The sequence below is a fragment of the Balaenoptera ricei genome, chromosome 2, assembly GCF_028023285.1.
Source record: "Balaenoptera ricei isolate mBalRic1 chromosome 2, mBalRic1.hap2, whole genome shotgun sequence".
Lineage (NCBI taxonomy): Eukaryota > Metazoa > Chordata > Mammalia > Artiodactyla > Balaenopteridae > Balaenoptera > Balaenoptera ricei.
In genome coordinates, this window is record NC_082640.1 from 175,363,234 (window position 1) to 175,386,528 (window position 23,295).

General features: G+C 39.0%; 1 protein-coding gene across 2 annotated transcripts in view; it reads right to left on the reverse strand.

The window, feature by feature from the left end:
• The window catches only part of PPP4R3A (protein phosphatase 4 regulatory subunit 3A), a 39,132-nt gene extending 16,109 nt beyond the window's left edge, over window positions 1-23,023 (reverse strand). For both annotated transcript variants that reach the window (XM_059914841.1, XM_059914840.1), the window contains exons 1-4: window positions 22,001-23,023; window positions 8,908-8,963; window positions 5,768-5,866; window positions 1,200-1,817 (exon numbers count right to left, since the gene is read on the reverse strand). In XM_059914841.1, coding sequence (XP_059770824.1) covers window positions 1,200-1,817; window positions 5,768-5,866; window positions 8,908-8,963; window positions 22,001-22,142 — 915 coding nt within the window. In that variant the 5' untranslated portion in view covers window positions 22,143-23,023. The remainder of the gene's footprint in view (window positions 1-1,199; window positions 1,818-5,767; window positions 5,867-8,907; window positions 8,964-22,000) is intronic.
• Window positions 23,024-23,295: the final 272 nt, after the last annotated feature.

The following is a 23,295-nucleotide window of genomic DNA, read 5'->3' on the forward strand; positions in this document are numbered from 1 at the left end:
TCTAAAAAGGAACAGACAAAAATTAAATTTACTGTTTTACTCATAACATGTGCTACCAAGCAGCTCTGACATTTATTTGCCTCTTTTTTTTAAATTCAAATCCAGGTTTCAAATAATTATTTTATTTGTAGATCTGAGGTAAGGTCTTACAATAGCTTTCAAATCATATCACATAGCTGTTATTATTACAATATCTTGGGCATAAAGAAACAAAACACACAGGAAGTGTGTGACTCACAAATCTTTGCACTATGCAAACTTATATTTCAACTGGACTAGACTAATTCATGCACCATGGGATAATTTACTGAGAGATTCTCTGACTTTGGGAGTATTTACAAATGCAGATTACCGGCCAGCTCAGACATTTGGATTGTGTGTTATGTGCAGAATCCAGGATGCATCCTAGGCAGTTCTGATGCAAGCACCCTAACACACCACACCTGAGAGACTGGGCATACTATAAAAAGAAAATTTGGAGTTTAATAGGCAATTATTAATAGATACTTTAAAATAATACTCAAGAGTCTTGTATCATGTTCAATGCTTTATAAGCATGCATCTGATTTAATCTTCAGATGACCTTATAGGGTAGGTACTAATATCACCAATTTAAGATCAGGAAGCTGAAGCTTTAAGAGATTAAGAAAGTTGCCCAAGCCACATAGCTATTAAGTGACAGGCAGAGCTGAAACTCATACTCAAGCCTAACCTCCCCACACTCTCACAAAAGCATGCCTTCTGGTAGGGAGACATGCAGCTATAACTTGCCAACATCTGCTGTACCTCTAATAAATAATTACCTGGGAGTTCTATAAATGCTATAGAATTTGTATTCTATAATAATGACATATTTCTTGGCTTCTTTTTCTTTCCGCTTCCAATCTATTCTGTTCTATGCATAACTGATAGATTAATATCCCTAAAATTCCACATTCAAGCATTTCATTAAGATCCTTTTCCTATAATTTCTTCAAGCTAGATTTTTTTTAAAAAAATTACATTTATCATACCTAATCCAACACAACCTTCTGGTCCCACAGTATTATATATTATAATCTCTTGTAGTATCACCAAAATACATACCTTTAGACAAAAATTAAAATTCAATTTGGATGCCTAAAAGGAACAGAAAATTATTTCTGCTGAAGGCAATCAGTATCTTTTTAAGTAGGAAAAACAAGAATGATCTAACTCACCTGTAACATACCAACAATTTCTACCTTATTGAAAAAGATAAAAGAGTGAAGTGTTGATAACATATTTTCTTCAAAGACTGAAGGGGTAGGTAGAACCATGTCTTGTATATACTGAACTCTGTATGTCTGATGAATTTTTTGTTTCAGCTCAGGATCTGATATGGGAATCACTTCTTTAAATTTGGCTGTCTTTGTTAGAAATTCCCTATGTTTTCGTGGTTGTGATAAAGCAGGATCATATTCTAAGCATCCAATGACGTCCATTATACATTCCTCAGAGAACATAACTTCAAAAAGAGCAGTTCGATTCAAGAGGAAGATGCCTTTGATAATTTCATACAAGTGGTGCAGTCCTTCAATATTTTCCAAATCCTCACACACATGAAAAAGCTCTAAGAGCTTTTTAATGTAACCCTCATTTTCCAGTGCTAGTGCAAGTTTTTCACGACGCAGGGGGGAAGGTAAAGATGATGCCACAAGTTCTGCAATTTCCTCAAGGCGACTTAATTCACAAGATGGCAATTCTAAACCTGGCGATGACATATCATCAAAACGCTCCTCTTCAGACTCATCTACAAGGTCCTGAGTGATGTCCACTGATGGGTCCTTTCCTTGAACCTAGTAAACAAGATTTATGATAGCTGACAAAATATAATCAAAGCAAATCTAAATGATATTCTTAGATACAAGAGATGTTATAAGAAAACTATAATGATAATTTTCAAGTTTAAGACTAGACAAACTTTAAGTCTTCAAACTTGACACCGGTGCTTTGTGACCACCTAGAGGGGTGGGATAGGTAGTGTGGGAGCGAGATGCAAGAGGGAGGGGATATGGGGATATATGTATAGCTGATTCACGGTGATACAGCAGAAACTAACACACCATTGTAAAGCAATTTATATTCCAATAAAGATGTTAAAAAAAAAACAAAGCTCGACACAATTGCCTACTTTTCTAAACACATTTCTACAAATAACATACACTTTCGATTTTAAGGAAGAAAGTTCAAAGTTCAGAAATGGAATGAGCTTTCTTGTAAGTACAAGGTTTACCAGCAACGGAAACATTCTAAAGATCCACTAAACTAACTGTGACTGTGACTTAGAGTGCCCTGCAGACGCATAATATATAGAGGCCTGATGGTAAAACATCCACTCACATTTTATATCCATGGCCCTCTTTTCCAACAGACCAGGGCAAATCTCAGAAATACTCCTAGCACTGTGCTCTGGTAGAGCCACCAAACTCTTCAAAGTTTAAGTAAAATTCAAACAAATGCTGTGACCATAGAAAATATATGTAATTGTAAGCAATAAGAAAAATATTTAATATCAGTTAATTTAGAAACCAAGGGCCAAGAGCATTTACAAACTGGCTTTGGACCAAAGTAGGTCACTGATTTGGTATGAAAACGCTGGTTGGTAGCCCAAAATGATGATTAAGAAAAACTGAGTGGGAAACAAGTGCACCCACACAAAAATAAAACCACATAAAAAGTAACTGCAACCTATGTGTAGTAGAGCTATCCCCTAAGAATACCTGCTTAAAGTAACCAAACCATGGAAGTTCTCCTTTCTACATACCCAAACCTATACCTCTCATGATCCCCTAGAAGCTCTAAAGTTTGTCATAAACCCCAACTTTATGTCAGTGTAGGGGCTCTAATTATAAAAAGATAACTTATAAGTCTTCACAATTAAATACATTTTAAGGTAAAAGAAAATTTTTACAAAAGGTCAAAGACGTATTTTGGAATGAAATGAGTTTTGCTATCTTGGCCCTGTAATTTGAGACACTGCCACTAAACCAGCCCAAAAGGCCAAGCTGAATGGCAAAGGGATGGAAAAATTAGGCCTTATATGAAATGACCAACAAACTTAAATTGCTTAGCATGGTTAAGAGATGTTGATGAATACTAGAAGGGAAGAAGTCCTGGACTAAGTCTAGAAAAATGCTGCAAGGCAACACCGTCTTGACCTTAACCCAGTGGGCAGCACCACTAAAAGGAGGCTAGGCACATTCACAACTCTTACCTGGCATGGTCTCAAGTTGGCCCTGGATTTTTTAAAATTACATAAGATTTCATCACAGCTTTAGACTCCTAGTATTCAAGCTATGGCTCTACCTATAGAAAAATGGTAGGGGTTTGTTTACAAAACCAATGATAAGGGATGAGAGCCCTTATTATAATGAAAAATGCCATCTTCTGGAGTTAACTTGCAAATACAAAGGCTGAACAGGTAATCAAAAAGACCTGTGTTTAGGAATTTGATCTGCTCAGGGAAACATGGTGAAACTGTAATAATCTGACAAATATGTTTCAGTCTTACTTTCAGAAGAGAAGCAATAGAAGAATGAAAATTTAAAAAGGAAAATAGACTAAGCTAGAAGAGAGAGCTTTACTTATGAGAAAGGATAAATCTCAGAAGTCAATCTGGACAGATATGAAGAAAGTGAGAATGTGAAGATCATAAAGATATAAAAAGGAAAAAGAGATGCACCCAGACATAACTGCTCTCAAGGAGAGTACTAGAAAATGGGGAGATTTTTTAGATGTTTCTAGATCAAAAAATAATGAGTTCAAGAAACAGAGAAACATATAAGATCTCAGAGAACAAAATATAGTAAATTCCCCAAAATAAGCCAGGATCCAGAAATTAATTGAGAAGTACAGACAGGATCATAAGAGTCATTGAGAAATGACATCTTGAACATAAACTATGTAAAAGTTGGGAGGGGAAGATCAGAAAGGAACAACAAAGCAGGCAGTGATTCCCAGGAACGTTATTGTAGAGAAAAGTATACAAGTACTACTACTTGTGCCCCAAGAGAAAATGACGGAAAAATTTATAGTGTTACAGACTAAGGAAAAGTATAATAAAGCTCTGACAATTTTAAAGGAGAGCCAGGCATGACAGTAACAGATTGAGTCCAGGTCTGAGTTAAATATTGACCTAATAAAAGATTGTGTCCAGGGTGGGACTGTTCATCTTAGAAAGGTGAAAGAGAACAAGATTTGTCTGAATAACGGGTGCTTTCAGCACCACCCTGAGCTCATTAATCTCTTCTCTTTCTATGGAAGAACTCCACATGACAAAAATCTAGAGGAACATGCTGTAAAAACAACTGTATGAGACAGAAAGCAAAGAAAACATGAAGAAAGCATAAATACAAATGTTAGTTTTTCACATGTTAAGAGAAGGAAAGGGACAGCTTAACAGGCAGGTTAATTTATGAAAAACACAGCTGAGTAGAATTATATAGCAGAAATAAATTCTGCAAGTTAAGGAGAAACTGTGCCTCAAGAGCACTGTGGCTTCTCTTAAGGCAGTGGCTCTTAAAACTTCAGGGTGCATCAGAATCACCTGAAGCAGGCGTTGACAAACAAGCCAAACCTGGCCCACCACCTGTTTTTGTAAATAAAATTTTACTGGAAGAGAATGATGTCCATTTATTTATGTGTTATCTATGGCTACTTTCACAGTACAACAGCAGAACAGAATAGCTGTTAAATTGTATGGTCTACAAACCCTAAAATATTTACCATCTTGCCCTTTACAGAGAAAATCTGACCTAGAGGGCTTGTTAAAATAGAATTACTGGTACCTACTCATAGTTTCTGATTCAGCAGATCTGGGATGGGGGGGTCTCAGAATTTGCATTTCTATCAGATCCCAGGTCATGCTCATCCTGCTGGTCTGAGGACCACACCTTGAGAACCAATGAATTAAAGAATCTCCTGTAAGTTATTTATTCTCCAGATAAAATAAACATGAAGATAGAGAAAGTGTCCTTAGGATGTAATGGTCTAAATAAGTCCATAACAAGAACCAGTGGCTTCAGCCATCAGAGCGCATAAAAAATGACCATTCTCAAAAGACTGTGGAGATTTTATCACTAGACTGAGGTACTAGAACCACTAGGGAATTCCAGAATCAATTGAGAACATGCATGATGACGTTGAAGAGATAGTCAAGAGCCACAAGAAGTTACTGAACAAGGGGTAACATGATCAGACTTGCATTTTTAAAAAGATCACTCCAGCTGTGGTACAGATTTAGGATGAAGGCAATAAACCAGGCAAGCAATGATGGTGGCTTAGTAAACTAATAGCAATGAAAATGAAGATAAGTGAATGCATTTAAGACTTACAATTGAGGGACTGAATGGATATAGAGGATGAAGGAAGGATAAACACGTTTCTGGCTTCAGCAACTGGGTGGCATTTACTGAGATAAGAGAGATAGCTAGGAGAATGAACAAATCTCTGTGAGATTATGTTCAGTTTTAGACTATTAAATTTGAGATGCTAGTTAGCACTCATGGAGGAGCTCTCAAAGGTAGCTGGATGTAAAACTCTGGAGTTCAGAAAAGGTCTGGGCTGGGTAGATTAATGTCAATAAACTGTACTTTCCTATAAATCAAGCTTTTCACAGACAGCAGTGAATTTAGAAGATCTATATGAAATGTGTCTCTATTTAAAATTTGGGGCATTAGCATAAAGCACAGCAAAAAACAAAATGCTTAAAAAGAAAGCATGTTGATTTTCTGATTTTTAAAATTACCTGACATATTTTCTCCCAAATTTCATCACATCCAGCTTTTTCTTGAAAGCTAAGGGCCAAGTCATAATTTTCTGCTTCAGACCACACAATCAAAGTGTCCTTGAGAGAAAAGAAGTCTGAATGATTAACATATATTATCACAAACTACTTCAAAGTATAAGGCAAATGAACAAAGCAATAGGGAATTGAGAACAGTACTCATTTTTAACTTTTTGCAACACTGATGTCAGTAATTTCCAATGCCTTTTTGCACTTCACTTTATCCAATCTATAAAATAAAAACAACGTTCTCCTTAAGGAGAAGTTGAACCAATATATGAAAAGCACTACAAATTGAGCACACAATCTAAATATATCAAAAGATACAAACTAAACATTATGTCAATCCTTTGCTTGCACATTAAGTTACATTTTATGCTCTAGTCAAAACACTCAAAGAGGGAGTCTTGAGTATTCAATAACAAGGGCATGTTAGGAGGATGATTAATAAACATAGCTCCTCCTCTCTAATTTTCAGTATCGGGTGTTCTTTACCTGGGGCACTTGAGGCCCATGATGCCCCTGAAATTATTGGCTAAATTTGTAATATGTGAGCATTTACCTGGACAGAGGTTTTTTAACTTTTACCAAAGTTCAAGAAGCAAGCTGCTCCTACCACCTACCACCCTTTTAATCATTTCATACCAATTTTTGGTTTTTTAATGATAGTAAGTTTAATAAACAGTTCAACAGTTTTTACTAAGATGTAATCTCAGCAAGACACTACAATTACAATACTGAGACCACTTTATATTTACTGTAGTACAAATACCCTGTATCCTACAATATGCATGGTATAATATTTAAAGGGTCTAAGGTATCTTTTCGAAATTACTGACTATAAATAAACACATACACTTTCATAGCAATTAACCATTTCAAAAAAGAGCCTTCTTCCAGAGGGATCTATGAATCATATTAAGAATTTCTGAATGGCACTAGGGAGAGTTACACTTGAAAAAGAAGCCTCATGTAACAGCTACCATGTAGCCTTTTTCAAACTGGTCCAAAGAGACGAATTAGGAGTAGAAATTAGATGTGAACACAATATAAAGAAAAATAATTTAATAAGTAACTGAAAGGAGCCAACCCAAGGCTGGCTGAGCATCTTTTGAAATGATAAAAGTTCCTGTATTGAGGAGGAAACATGACTATATTTTAAGGTATCTTAAAAGATCTATGTAATTTCTAATACTTTTCAGTACCTCATAAGGACACCGCTTATGGTACACAAATGGATCCCATGTTTAAAAATTTGTCTGCTAAGTTGCATATTTACTCTGTTCAATTATTTAACTGTCAATCATGAGACCAATAGTCTCTTACTGAACTAAAGTGATGCCAGCCAGAAGTAAATAAACAATCCTCTGATTAGGCTGTGCAGCATTACTAAGAGGATAAATCCACAAGTCTTACTCAGAATTTTAAAAAAGAGCTCAAAGACCCCTTTTTATTATCTTCAAGAACTTCAAGAGATCATAGATCCCAGGCAAGCAATCTGTTCCAGTTACTGAGTAGCTGTTCCAGCTCAAAATAATTTACATTAACACTGTAAGATCAACATGTCAGAAATTAGTCAGTTGGCCTCAGTTTCATCTTTAAATAAATGGGATCATACTGTTTTGAAAACCAGTAATAAGGTAAGATCTATTGGAAGAAGTCTAAAACCACTATCACATTAGTAATAAGATAAGTTTAAGACAATTGTAAGCAACTACTCTGTTACGATGTATATTCAGAATCATTTGGAGGCTTACATCAGGGCACAGCTAGAAATACGCTCTTAATTATCCATTTGACAAATTCATAAGTTTGAAAATTTTTAGGAATTACTCTTCTGTTTTCCTTGAAGAGCCTAATTTTCACCAAATCATCCTGCTTGCTTATCATCCAACAACCTACAGGTTAAGACATATAGATGTGTTCATTCATCCTCAAAATAGACTTGATCTTTTCTTTTTCTTAGGATGTGCTTTTACTCTTCAGCTGACTGAAAACTCAAAACGTGAATTTAAGTATAGAATATCAAAACCAAATAATACTCTAGTCTCCAGCCACTGCAATCTAACCTGAGAGTTTTCTTAAGAACACCAAATGCAACAAAGTGTATTTAACAGACCACTGAACCATCAAGAAAATATTTCATATTGTACCAATACCTGTTGGACAAATAAATCACCATTAAATAAATTTAGGAGTAAATATCCGACTTCCTATGTACTATCTGTGTGACCTCAAGCAAGCCACAATCTTTAGGCCTCATCTTATGTGCAAAATAAAACTAACTTCAATCTAGTAGTATTTTATTGGTCAATGATGAAGCAAAGCACTTTATAATTTATAAAGTTATATATTTATAAAGTAATATAAATATAAATGTGTTGGTAGTATATTTTACTTTAAGTTATTTTATATATGCACCTTCAGGGCAATGAGGGAACTGCTACTGATTTCACTGGCTTTGTAAAGCACTCAGTATTATCTACATGGGTATATTCTGAATAAATACCAATTTTGATGACAGTGCTTGCAAGTATTAAGTGAGAGATTTACTTTCAGATATCTCTTGCATCAGAAGGATACAAGAAAGAGAGTGTACTCAAATTGAAAGTTCTTAAAAAACTGTTACATCATTATAAGGTCCCAGTCAGGCTATATAAGTAATCAGATTCGTATTTATACTGAGTTGCTGTATAGAGATATGAATGTTCCTCCTGCACTAGCATTTACAATAGTGAAGGAAGGAGTTTCTACCATTTAGTTGTGTTAGTAGCTGATTATTCCATCAGTGGTCACTTTTTAAATTCTCTTCAGGTAGAAACAAGAAAACTGTCGTTTTAGGTTTTAACTTTTGAGAATAAGGCTGTTAGTCAAATATCTAGAACTTAGCTTAACTTGAAGCAAGTTTTTTTTTTTAATTTAAAATGATTGCTTTATACATATAGAGATTGGTAGGACTGGATTTTAGAATTAGACTGGCAAAGCATCTTATAATCTACTCCAAAATTTTCATTGTAAGAAATCAGATGGCAAATTTTCATTTAATCACCAAATCGAGAGGATAATATGCAAGATAAAGCACAACATCTTCAAAATTTTACCTGTTGTTTCTGGTATGCAGTATTAGGATTTATTTTGGACTCTAAAAGTAGAGAACCTAGGAAAGAGGAAAAAAAAAACAAACACATTCCATTATGTAACTGTAAAGCAGCAAAATTATATTCCCTTACATACACACACATTTCCTTTTTTGAAGGATTGATGCACATACAACTTTAGTTGAGGAAATATTATTTTAAAACAATACAATTTTAAATATAATAGCCTGTAACCTAAGAAATGCTTGCTTTATACATGTTTACTTTTAACAAAACAGACACGATCATCTAAAGAGTGAGCACTAGATGGTAATAGAAATCTAACAACTCCTGGGCAGCAGAAGGTAGTGAAACAGCACAGTGTGAAGCCAGATGATCTGGGATTAAATCTCTAATATACAGTATTATTTAGAGAAATAACTTAAAACATGCAAATAAGCATTATAAATAAAATCTGGTCTCTCTCAAGACTGAAAATAAGAATTCATTGGTAAAAGTCTGAAAACATCAAGGATATGATCCATTGCCCAAGTACATCCCCAAATTATGATTCACCTTCAGAAAGTCTTATATTTCTTTTCTTTTAAATTAAATTATTTATTTATTTATTTATTTATTTATGGCTGTGTTGGGTCTTCGTTTCTGTGCGAGGGCTTTCTCTAGTTGCGGCAAGCGGGGGGCCACTCTTCATCGCGGTGCGCAGGCCTCTCACTATCGCGGCCTCTCGCCTGTGCAGGCTCAGTAATTGTGGCTCACAGGCCTAGCTGCTCCGCGGCATGTGGGATCTTCCCAGACCAGGGCTCGAACCTGTGTCCCCTGCATTGGCAGGCAGATTCTCAACCACTACGCCACCAGGGAAGCCCCAGAAAGTCTTATATTTCTGTTTAATACAGGAATCACACTTCTCCATCTTCAAATTATCAATTTACTTCTCAGAATAAGCTAATTTGCACATTTCTGTTTTTCCCCCGGCAGTATCATAATACTCAAGGTATTAGAAAATAACTACTGCTTTGTGACAAAGAGCAAAATTTTTTAAAAAATTATTTTATTTAAGTATAGTTGATTTACAATGTTGTGTTAATTTCTACTGTACAAGCAAGTGATTCAGTTATACATATATATATATACACACACACATTTTTCATATTCTTTTCCATTATGGTTTAATCACAGGATACTGAATATAGTTCCCTGTGCTATACAGTAGGACCTTGTTGTTTATCCATTCTGTATGTAGTAGTTTGCACCTGCTAACCCCAAACTCCCAATCCATTCCCTCATTCCCTCCCCTACCCCGTCTCCCCCTTGGCAACCACAAGTCTGTTCTCTATATCTGCTAGTCTGTTTGTTTCACAGATAAGTTCATTTGGGTCATATTTTAGATTCCACATATAAGTGATATCATACGGTATTTGTCTTTCTCCGTCGGACTTACTTCACTTAGTATGATAATCTCTAGGTCAATCCATGTTGCTGCAAATGGCATTGTTTCACTCTTTTTTACGGCTGCGTAGTATTCCATTGTATATAGGTACCACATCTTCTTTATCCATTCACCTGTCGATGGACAGGTTGTTTTCCATGTCTTGGCTATTGTAAATAGTGCTGCTATGAACACTGGGGTGCATGTATCCTTTCAAATTATAGTTTTATCCAGATATATGCCCAGGAGTGGGATTGCAGGATCATATGGCAACTCTGTTTTTAGTTTTTTGAGGAACATCCATACTGTCTTCCATAGCGCCTGCACCAATTTACATCCCCACCAACAGTGCAGGAGGGTTCCCTTTTCTCCACACCCTCTCCAGCATTTGTTATTTGTAGACTTTTTAATCATGGCCATTCTGACTGCTGTGAGGTGGTACCTCATTGTAGTTTTTATTTGCATTTCTCTAATAATTAGCAATGTTGAGCATCTTTTCATGTTCCTGTTGGCCATCTGTATGTCTCCACAAAGAGCAAATTTTTTTTTTTTTAAAGTATTTGTTTATTTATTTATTTATGGCTGTGTTGGGTCTTCGTTTCTGTGCGAGGGCTTTCTCTAGTTGTGGCAAGCGGGGGCCACTCTTCATCGCGGTGCGCGGGCCTCTCACTATCATGGCCTCTCTTGTTGCGGAGCACAGGCTCCAGATGCGCAGGCTCAGTAATTGTGGCTCACGGGCCCAGTTGCTCCGCGGCATGTGGGATCTTCCCAGACCAGGGCTCGAACCCGTGTCCTCTGCATTAGCAGGCAGATTCTCAACCACTGCGCCACCAGGGAAGCCCAAGAGCAAATTTTAAGACTAAATGTATACCTCTCCCTTCCTCAACCAATTCCAGTTTAAAGCCAAGTTCTGACCCAAAGTACTTGAGAAAAAACATTTTCTCTGCAGCTGTCTCTCATCCAAAGCTTTCAACTCTTCTCATATTACATTTAACAGTTGCTTTATCCATTCCAAATAGTGGCTAGACACTTGAGAAAAGGGCACTCTTAACATTTCCAAATTTGACTAGTTTTGCCTTAATGATAAAATTTGTTTACTAATTTTATGATACTGCCCCGTGTTAGTAATTTACTGACCATTCACTACCATGTGCTGGTAATGGTGCTCAGGGATATTGAATATATATAGTAAAATACCAGCATTTGCCAAGTTGCAGTGACTTAATTTGCAAACACCTTGTGCACAAGAAAGCTTCCCACTTTACTTGAATCTTTCCAGTGTATAGCACAGGTGAACTGCTTAACCCAAAATCTGTCTCTTATCCTTTCTGTACTTAAGGTATCTAAACAGTCTCCCTATTTTTCCCACCTGTACTTCCAACACCCCATTTCTTTAGGCTCTTTTCTTTTTACTATTTTTGGCTCACTGAGGTTCAGACAAATATGCTCACATTCTGGAGGAAGCCTGATTACTCTTCTTCCCATTTTTCCAACTTTTGCCAGAATAATCAAAATAAATTTTCCAGTGACCCTTAATTTTCTTTATGCACAATCATCAAATTTTTATTTTGGTAATTACTATGAGCTGTCTAGTGATATATTTATAACAAGAAAAAGCAGCAAGCAAACGAATTCAATGTCTAGAGTCCCTTAAAAGTATTAAAATTTCCAACTATCTCTGTAAATATTCTTTCACTGTTTGTTGTTTAATTACTAGAACAAAAACTGCACCCTATTATTTCCCAATGAAATCACAAAGTATGTCAGGTACATTATGGATCAAACTTTTAAAAGATGAGTCATGGCATATAATCATATTCAAAACACGGGGTTTCTATGAGAAAATACATTCCAAAAACCCTACTTTGAAATATATCATGTTCTCAAAAACAATCCATCTGCAGAAAACTACATAAATAATAGAGTGAAACAAATGGATTAGTTTATAACATATTTCAGAAGATGCAAGAGATCCAATGTCATAGAACCAAACTGAGTAAGTAATGCCACCTTAAAAGTCAAACTGCACAAAAGCACAAAGGAAAAAAATCGGACATCATTGATAAATGATGCTAACTGGACATAATCAGAATTAAAAACTTCTATGCTACAAACAATACCGTTAAGAATGTGAAAAGAACCCACAGAATGGGCAAAATTATTTGGAAATCATATATCTGATAAGGGACTTGCATCCAGAACTCTTACAACTCAATAGTAAAAAGATAACTCAATTTAAAAATGGGCAATGGATCCGAATAGATATTTCTCCACAGAAGATATACAAATGGACAATAAACATGAAAAGAAGCTCAACGTCTTTAGTCATTAGGGAAATGCGAATCAAAACCACAAAAAGATAACCATTTTACACCAGCTAGGAAGCCTATAATCAGACAGACAATGACAAGAGCTGGCAACCATGTGGAGAAATTGGAACCCTCATACATTTTTCTTGTAGGTATATAAAAAGGCTTCCACTTTGGAAAAATCTGGCAGTTCCCTCAAAAAGTAAGAGTTACCGGCAATTCCACTCCTAGGTACACACAAGAGAAACAAAAACATTTGCCCACACAAATTTGTGTACACATACATTCACAGCAGCATTATTCATAATAGCAAAAAAGTGGAAACAATCCAAATGTCCAAAAACTGATGAATGGGTAAATAAAATGAAATACTATTCAGCTATACAAAGATATGAAGTTCTGATCCATGCTGTAACAGATGAACCTTGAAAACATAAGTTAAAGAAGCCAGTTACAAAGGACCACATATTTTAGGACTGCATTTATATGAATTGTCCAGAACTTGCAAATTTAGAGGATTTGTAGATTAGTGGCTGTTTAGGACTGCGAGGAAGGGGGAACAAATGGGTAGTGATTGCTAATGGGTACACGATTTCTTTTAGAGGACAAAATGGTCTCTCATTGTGGTGACAGTTGCATAACCCTGTAAATATACTAGACAATACTGAACTATACACTTTGAATGAGATGGCATGTGAATTCTGTTAAAAAAAGCTAAAGTGTAAATAATCATACAATGGAATATCATACAGCAATGTTAATGCATGAACCAAATATATGTAAATGCAAAAATGTGTATGAATCTTATAAACATAAATGAAAGAAGCCTCAGACAAAAGTATATACCCTAAGTCCATTTACATGAAGTTCAAAAAGTGGCAAAAATTAATCTATGGTGTTAGAAGTTAGGTTGTTGAGGGGAAGGGGAGAGATAGTGACTGAAAAGAGACATGAAGCAGGCTTCCAGAGTGTTGGTTATGTTGTTTCTTCATCTTTGTGCTGGTTATTTTGTGAAAAATTCATCAAGCTGAATACTTATGATTTGTGTACCTTTTTGATGTATTATACTTCAAAAAAAAATTTTTTTTTTTTTTTTTAAGTTTAAGAGAAGGGGTAAAATGACACATGGCATAGGGGCTGGAGCTATCACTTCAAGTTGTGATTTCAAGAAACACACACCTGGGACTTCCCTGGTGGCGCAGCGGTTAAGAATCTGCCTGCCAACGCAGGTGACACAGGTTCAATCCCTGGCCCGGGAAGATCCCACATGCCGCAGAGCAACTAAGCCCATGCGCCACAACTACTGAGCCTGCGCTCTAGAGCCCGTGCTCTGCAACAAGAGACGCCACGGCAATGAGAAGCACACACACTGCAATGAAGACCCAACACAGCCAAAATAAAATAATTAAAAAAAAAAAACAAAAAAAACCCCACACACCTGACTTGGCAACTGCTAAAACAAAACACCAACACCAACTATAATTTTTTGAGTACAAGTTTTTTTGCCTTTTTTTTTTTGCATTTGTTTCAAAACTCTCTCAGTAGTGTTACAGTGTTAGGATGACTAGAAAGGAAAAATCAATCACAAATTCAAAGTTTGAAGTGTTCTCTCCCAAAGTGCTGGCTAAAACAAGAATAAGCACATAATAGAAGCTTCTGATGTTAGTAAGTTTTTCTTTTTCTTGGGCCATTCAAGATGTCAGGGGGAAGCATCTCTCCTGAAACCATTTCAGCCATATCCAATGGCTTTAGTCTAAGACATAACTTCAGGAAGTCCAGCTCTGGTCCCCAAATACCAGGTTCCCTAAGATGTCAGTAGGCTGTAGAGGCTGGAATATGGGAAACAGCCTTTTAACTGGGGGGGCTAAGTAAGATAATAATGAAAAGACACATTTCTAGTTTTATTCCTAGTCCATCTATTAGGTTCCCCATTCCCATCTCCTAGTTTCTACTGAATAAAGTTATAAGCACTTATCCAATCAATTGAAAGAAAAAGATCCAGCTGAATGTTAACATGCATTTACACAATCCTTCCCCCCAACAAGTCTGTTATCGATTGCTACAGCTACAGTACTGGGAACAGTAGTTCCATCCCAGTAATAATAAGTGGGTATGGAAGGGGATGTAGAGTTCAACTGTAGGTGTGAGGCATTTATCATGGTAGCAGAGATAACAAGGGGAGAAATGAGGAAAATGTTCCTTAATAGGAGACCTTAAATGACATCAAGGGAGTTAAAGTTCTCATTAAGGGGAACACATGCTTTTTTTTTTTTTTTAACATCTTTATTGGAGTATAACTGCTTTACAATGGTGTGTTAGTTTCTGCTTTATAACAAAGTGAATCAGTTATACATATACGTATGTTCCCATATCTCTTCCCTCTTGCGTCTCCCTCCCTATCCCACCCCTCTAGGTGGTCACAAAGCACCGAGCTGATATCCCTGTGCTATGCGGCTGCTTCCCACTAGCTATCTATTTTACTTTTGGTAGTGTATATATGTCCATGCCACTCTCTCACTTCGTCACAGCTTACCATTCCCCCTCCCCATATCCTCAAGTCCATTCTCTAGTAGGTCTGTGTCTTTATTCCCGTCTTGCCCCTAGGTTCTTCGTGACTTTTTTTTTCTTAGATTCCATACATGCTTTTGATAATGGGTAGATCCAGTATATCTTAGTAACTGAAACATACGTAAAACAGCCCCCCACCCCAATTAATTTGAGAAACACATTCATCCTATCCAATGAAATAGATGTCTTTATCCTCCAAGAGGAATTCATTCTCACCACCACTCCCCCACCATGACACTGTCTCCTCACACATCTGAGAAAGACACTCACACAGACAAGAGAAAGACAAGCCTACATAGCCAACCCCAATATCAAGACTTGAGAAAGGCCTTCCCACTTCCCACCTGAATGACTGGGAAGGATATGGAAGGATATGGAAACACAAAAATCGAGAGGTTGATGTAGCTAAGGGGAATGCATCAATACATGTAATTAAGTTTGTCACTGCAGAATCTATCATTCAGACCACTAGCAAAACCAGGCACGCTCAGGTGAACTGAAGAATACTCCTGCACAGCAAATGCTTGTCAGAGTCCATCCCAAAGATTCTGACAGCCGTGCAAGGCCATATTTGCACATATACTTCTTCAAAAAATAAAGAGGGTCCTTAATTCTCATTTACTATTACCAAAACTGAACATCAACACAACCTTTTTGGAGGGTCATTTACCTTTATCTACAAAGCTTCTAAACACATACGACTCTTTGGTCCAACAATCCTAGGAAACTATCCTACACCCTCATACAGGTGCCAAGTATATGAATACAGATGTCATTAGCAGTGTTTGTAAAGGCAAAAAAAAACTAGAAACAATGTATGAGCCAGCTGGAGAGTGTGGGGATCTCAAGAGGCCTAGAAAAATCAAAACTATTTTCATAATATTACTAAGAGATTACTTGCCATTTTCATTCTTATTTTTCTCACAGTGTCTACACTGATAGTGCAACAGATTGAATGCAGAAGCAGAAAAGAATACTTTAAAAAAAACTGAGCCAGACATTATAAAGAGATTTGTAAAAATGTAAAACAGTGGCATTCTTGTCACTGAATTCTTGTTTTAGAAAAGATTTTTAAAGTCTTATTTTAATTTATAATGTGGTAAATACTGATAGATATTTCTTGTTTAAACATAAACAAAAGCTATTAGGGATCCTCAATTTTAGTACTATAAAGGTATCCTGAGGGAAAAAATTTGAGAAATGTTACTCTATGCCACCAACACTGTACTGTGTGAATTCAATATATACAGGGGAATACTATGCTAGTTTTAGATGAGATAGATCTGTATATCCTGACACAATTAGAGGCCCCAAATATACTGATAAAAAGGAGATCTGTACACTAAGGAAATGGGGGGACGATGGTAAAGAAGGGGAAATGCCACTCATAACATCACCAAGACAACTACAGGTAAAGCTGTCATAGACTGATAGCAAGAAAAAGTGACAGTAAAACAAACAGTACAATTATGAGTATAAACAATTAGGTCATTAAAAACGTTCCCTCCCTACTTCACATCTTGGTTCCTCTTGAACTTTTCTAGTATCCTGCTGCAAACCCCCAATACACCCCTATTAAAACAAAACAGACACCTCCAGGGATAGGGGGAGGGTAGTTATGAAGAATGCAGAATGAAGTCTCATCTGAAGAGCTGAAATCAGAGAACTTAAAAACTAGTGCCTGTAGTATAGATCCAGCCAGCAGACAGCTTGTTTGATTCCTAGTTCTACCAAACATACTCATACACTAAATTCATGCAAATCTTTTACAATGGAAAGATTTTACATTAAAAAAAAAAAATCTAGATTTCTGGCTGGGTACAGGAAAAAAAAGACCCCAGAACTGTCCAATCAAAGAATCAATGCACCAAGACTTATGGTTAGAAAAAAATAATACCTCTTAGGGTTGCTTTTGAATATTAACTGAAATTTTATATTAAAGTGCCTACCCCAGAACCTAACACATAACCAGCACTCAATACTTTTTTTTTAACAGCATGATCAGAATATTTCCCTGGCATCACTATAATCTTGAATAGTAGAACAATGATCCAGAAACACATTACAAATAAAAGGCTAACCAACACAGGCTCATTAGACTGCCTAAGAAAAACCTTCTAATATATAGCATTTAGGAAATATTCCATGAAAATTGTTGAGATTTTTTAATCTTGTTACACAGTTTAATTTAGCTGGAAAATTCACTTGTTCAGAAGATATCAATTCCCTTCACTGGAGAAATGATATATTATAGTTTCTATAATTTTATGGTTTTATTTTCAATACCAACCAATCAATCAGATTCGGGTAATATGGGAGTATATGGTTTGGGGTTAAGAAGCTTAGATTCTTGGTTCAGATTTGGATAAATACTTAAGGATTTCAGAATGAAGAGCTTCCAGGTCTGCTGCTCTTAAGTAAGCAGTTCAACCTTACTGGCAATATACTGGCTTTTCCAGTATATTGACATTATCAACGGTCAAAGCTAAGGGCAAGAGCTTAGGTACTATGCTTCCTTAGTAGGAAGAGAACACCATCAAAATGAATTAATGGAAGTCCAAAATCTCATCTAGATAGGAGACTAGTGTATGTTTCAAACCTATAGCAGGTCTGTGTTCCAGGTCCCACCCTCCCAATTTTGTGGACCACAGATTACACATGGCATTTAAAACCTAAAATGAAGGCCTGGGAAAGAAAAAACTTGGTAGAATTATGTTAAAAGGTCCCACCCCCGTGTCAAGCCTTCACTACACTCCAACCCCATCAGTTATACCCAATGTAGCCAATGGCCCTCAAACTTTCAAAAGTTATCACATGCAACAGATGATAAATAAGGGTTTGGTTATCCTAAGCCTATTAATTTTCCACAAAGTAGGTCTACACAAAAGAAAAAAAAGGGCATTTAAATCAGCTTTTCAAAGTGAAATATTTCTCCCAGTACTGACACTGGGTTCTTCTTGGTAGCTAAATTTGGAGTGCTTACTATATGCAAGATTATATACTACTTACTGATTTATAAGAATAACATAAAAAGTGCTCATGCCATCTCTGTTCATTTCTCACCACTGCAGCCAAAACAAAACAAAACAGACTCTCCTACCCAAACTGTTGACCTCCTTTTCTATTTATAGTAGAAGTAGAGGCAGATCTACCTACAACCAAGTTCTATCAAGAGGAAGAAGCACAGGATTCCAGTTTTTACCATTAGCTAGCAGCACTACCTTGAACAAAACACTTCCCCATGTCTCATTTCTTCATGCCTCAAATAACAGTGAAAATGAAATCTTTGACTAGACAAGTCAGAATTAAAACCATTATGAAACGTAAAAAATACTTTATAAAACTTAAGGTGAAAACCAAATATAAGAACAATATTCTTGATGATTGGCAAAGTAATCCAGAATAAAGAGTATAAACATGATTTTATGTTCAAAGACATCCTTCAGTGTGTGGAGAAATTCCAATTTCTTTATCAATTCTAAAATTGGCAGGTGGAGGTGGTAAAAATAATAATGGAGGAAAAAAGTAGAATGATTTGAACATAAAGTGAGAGAGTAAGTAAAGGATGACATCATTACCCTCACTTCAGCAAGCTAGCAGGTACAGCATAAACTAGGAGAAGAAAAAAAACAATACTAAGTAATCTTTATTGGAAGATGGAACTTCGTAGGTACATGGCTATGAGGTAATGAGGTAATCTACCTTCGTTTTTAAAAAAGGATATGTTCCTACAACATATCTGCCAGTAGGAACCTACTGAATAAGGATGCAATCCAGAAAATGGGCTCAGTAACTTAAGTGGGACATCTCTCCTCCAAGGCTAGGAGAGCTACAGATTTGCCAAGCACTCAGCTCCAGAGGGGAAGGGCATACGTACCCAGACAGATGTGCTCTGTAACAGGGAAGACACAAGTACTTCCATTCAGAAATTTCCTTCCTGATTTTCAGATAAGTGTATACGCTCCTCTAACAAGATAAATGACTCATTTTATGGAATACCAGAAACAACTTTCCATTTTGCTCATCGCAATAAAAGGAAAATTCTCAATTATCCTGTAATGGAAAATGAGGGAAGCGCACAATAATGGATAATCTGAGCTAGCAGCCAATACAAAACTCCTACATGTGGCTTGGAGATAAACTATAATTTTAAACATCTTTAGGCTAAAAATTGTTTTCATTTTCTTTGAAATAAACCTTGAATCTAAGTATAAAGCAGCAAATGCAAGTAGACAATAATATGGGGGTTTAAAACACACTGTAAACACTTAATGATGGTAATTAAATAACTGATAATACTAGTTTCAAGTCATAGACTAGAAGTCTTACTCAGTCCCTGACACCTCTCCCCCACCTCAGTTTGAACACTGATCTTCCTTGCTTTTTTTTTTTTAATTAATTTATTTATTTATTTAGGCTGCGTTGGGTCTTCGTTTCTGTGCGAGGGCTTTCTCTAGTTGTGGCAAGCGGGGCCTTTCTCTAGTTGTGGCAAGCGGGGGCCACTCTTTATCGCGGTGCGCGGGCCTCTCACCATCGTGGCCTCTCTTGTTGTGGAGCACAGGCTCCAGACGCGCAGGCTCAGTAACTGTGGCTCACAGGCCCAGCTGCTCCGCGGCATGTGGCATCTTCCCAGACCAGGGCTCGAACCCGTGTCCCCTGCATTAGCAGGCAGACTCTCAACCACTGAGCCACCAGGGAAGCCCTCTTCCTTGCTTTTTAACCTAGCTATGTGATCTTAAGTTATTTAGCTTCTTTGAGCCTCAGTTTCCTGATCTATAAATACGGCTAATAACAGTACCTACACCAAGAGGACACCAGAGGATACAGGTGAAGAATCTCTGGCACACAGTAGATACTCAATAAATTTTGACTATTATTCCTATTTGGAGTTTTCCTGTTAGGAAAAAAAAACCCCATAAATCATCAAATTAAAGATTATTTACAAAGTATTTCACAAGTATCCTGGAATTTTCTAAGCCTACTCTTTGGATTTAGTTTTCCTAACAATTTATAAATTTAACAATGGCACAGTTTATTTCAGCTCTTTCCCTATTAGATAAAAATGGAAAAAACCGAGATTCCTATATTACTGTGTTAGAAGAGTATGATTCCCAATGACAATATGACATTAAGACTTAATGCTTAAAAATACTTTAAACAAAGGACTTTGTATAATGAGTCCAACTAAACACATGATGTGAAGGTATGTCTTATTTCAAATTATTATGAGGTTTCAAAGAGTTCATCTCAAACCTACACATGATTAACCGAACCTATAAAGCCTGTACTTTCCAACTCACTATGTAAAAAGTTTTCCAAACAAGCAAAAACGTAGAAGTTCGAGTAGTTGGTTACTATATGATAGTCATACAGAAAAGTATACTAACACTTCACATTCAAACTTGTATTTTAAGAGACAAATAATATAGGCCTCAGAAAAATTTACCCAATGTGTTCAAAACCCTTTAAATGCCTCCAAGGAAAAATAATTTTTCTCCAGTTTTAAGTTATCTTGGGGAGGCTTATAAAGTAATCTGTGGGCAATATACTCCAAGTTACCATTTTTCTTTCAATTCAAATTGAAAAGCAATGTCCCTACAGTCTTCAATTACAGAATGGTGAGTCTTATTTGTTTTCCGTGGAATTGGAATTCTGGGTAGGAAGTCCAATTAAAGGCCCTTGAAATGAGTTTGTAATAATTTAGATACAGACCTACAACCGTAATAAACTCAGACAGTTAGCTACCATAAAATTATAGGCTATCGTTACAAGGCAGATTTTCAAATTCAGAAGGAACTATTTTGAAAAAAGTTTTACCTGATGTGAACATTTTCTTTAAGGGAAATTCATGGTACGCCACCGGAGGAAGTGGCAATCCCTAAACTGAGTTAAGTCTTTAAAAATGTGAAACACTTATTATCTTCAAGCAACTTGGTCTTTGAATCCTGAAGGGCTGTTTCAAAATATGTGAAGCATATGCATCACTAGGGCAGATTCGAAAGGTTTTAAAGGTTTCTGTCAACTTCTCCCCACCTGTTAGCTGAACCAAATTATGAATATACATTTAAGCAATCGGATAAAATGCTCGGATAAAATGATTCCAAACTTGCAGGCCGTTTACCCAGTGAAACTACACACAAAGTTCTGCATTTCTAATGAAAAAGACAACTAACGCTGCGGGAACACAAATCTCTCTTCCCACGGCAAAGAAGCACTTCCTCTGCCGAGTGCAGAGTTGCCAGATCCAGAACCAGGGTTGCGAACCTGCAACAGGATCGGAAAGATGCAGCAATGATAACGTTTTAAAAAAAAAAAAAGAAGAAAAAGAAGAAGAAAAGCACAACAAAATGTTTATGCTCCAAAAAGTGAAACAGCTAAGAATTTTCTCAGCTCCGAGAAAAGTTTCACGCCTGCTTCACAGACGCGTGAACTAAGGCAGGAGATCAGTTAGATCAGTAGCTTTCTCAAGGTCACTCTAGTGCAAAGGAACGGCACGGTCCGGGCTCCCGCTCCCAGGCCCCCGACCTCTGCACACGTCCCGGCGGCACCGCTCAGACGCGCCTGGCTCCGCCCGGGCCCGCACAAGTGCGACGGGGCGCTCAGAGAAAGAAACACTTGGAGCGCTCTCCGGGCAGCTCCGGGAGGACAGGGGTGCCGGGGGCCCGTCTCCCCCGAGGCGGCGGTCGTCGCCTCCGTCCCCTCCGTCTTCTCAGGGCCGCTAGCCCCACAGGACCGGGCAGGTGGCCCAGGGGCGCGGGCGAGGCGAGGGTCCCGCCGCGAGGGGTTCACTCACCGTCGCTCTCGGCCCTGACAAGCAGGGACATGCCCTTCAGCCGCTCCACGTAGCCGGACGACACATGCCCGGTGCCCCGGTCGTCCCACTGCCGGTCCTCGTTGAGCGTGTAAACCTTCACCCGCCGCCGGGTGTCGGTCATCGTGCCGCCCGGGGGCCGGGGCAAAGGCCCCGCCGGAGTCGCCCGGGAAAGGGGTCCGGGGAAGGCGGGAGCCGAGGCGAGAGGACGCCCACGAGCGGAGGGCTCCCCGGCCTCACTGCCGCCGCTGGCCGCCCCGGGGCCGCGCTGCCGCCCGCATGGCCCGCCGCCGGGCCCGAGCTCTGGCCCCCGCCTTTCCTCGCCTCCGGCTCCTCGGCGCTATTGTCCAAGCCCGGCAAGCCCAGCCGCCCCGAGGGGGCCGCGCAGCGCTTCGCAGCCTCCCGCCCCAACGCGCTGGGAACTCGCGGCGCCGTTCACTGCCCTGCTCCCGCCTCCGCCATGATCTCCGTGAATCTGCTTCCCGCGCCGCCGCCGCCGCCTCCTCAGGCCGCCGCCGCCGCCATGTTTTCCTTCCTTACACCTGGCCCTGCCACCGCAGCCGGGGACCGCGCTCCGCTCCCCAGCTTCAAATGTCCCAAGCCAACCGGCGCCTGGTCCTGCTGCAGCTGCCACCACTACGCGGGAGACTCCGAGAGCCCCCTGGCGCACGAGCGCTCTTGGCTACCGGGAGTCCTTTTCCCTCCGCCGCTGCCGCCGCCTCTTCCGTCTTCCTCACAGAGCCAAAGCCGCCGCCATCTTGGTTCACCCCTCAATAGCGGCGCGCGGGGCCACCCCGGCAGCAGCTGCAGGGGCGGCCCGTTGGCCCCACCATTTAAAGAGACAGGAGGGAAGCCGCGAGCCTCGCAGCGGCGGAGGCCTCGGACGGAGGCGGTAGGCGGGCGTCGGGTTGCCGAGGTGGCGGGAGCGCAGAGAGTGGAGGAGGCGGAACGCTGGTCGCGCCGGTGACGGACCGAGGCTCCCTCGCGCTCCCTGCACGTACTGTCGTGCGAGCGCGGGGCGTGTGTACGTCCGTCGCTCCCTGTGTTCGTCATCAGCCCCCCCTCGGGATTCGAAAGGGGCGTGGAGCCCGCCTCCGGCTGCTGAGCCCTGAGCTGTTCTCTGCCCGCCGGGCGCTTGGCGTCTCCGGCTCTGGGTCCGCCCGCCGCCTACTCGGGTGGCTCGCAGTTCAGCCGCCGCTCCCTGCAGGCGTCGGGCGGCTTCGGCCTGGGGTTTTTCCGCGGTGCGCCCGCCTCCGCGACTGTGCTGTTCGAGCCGT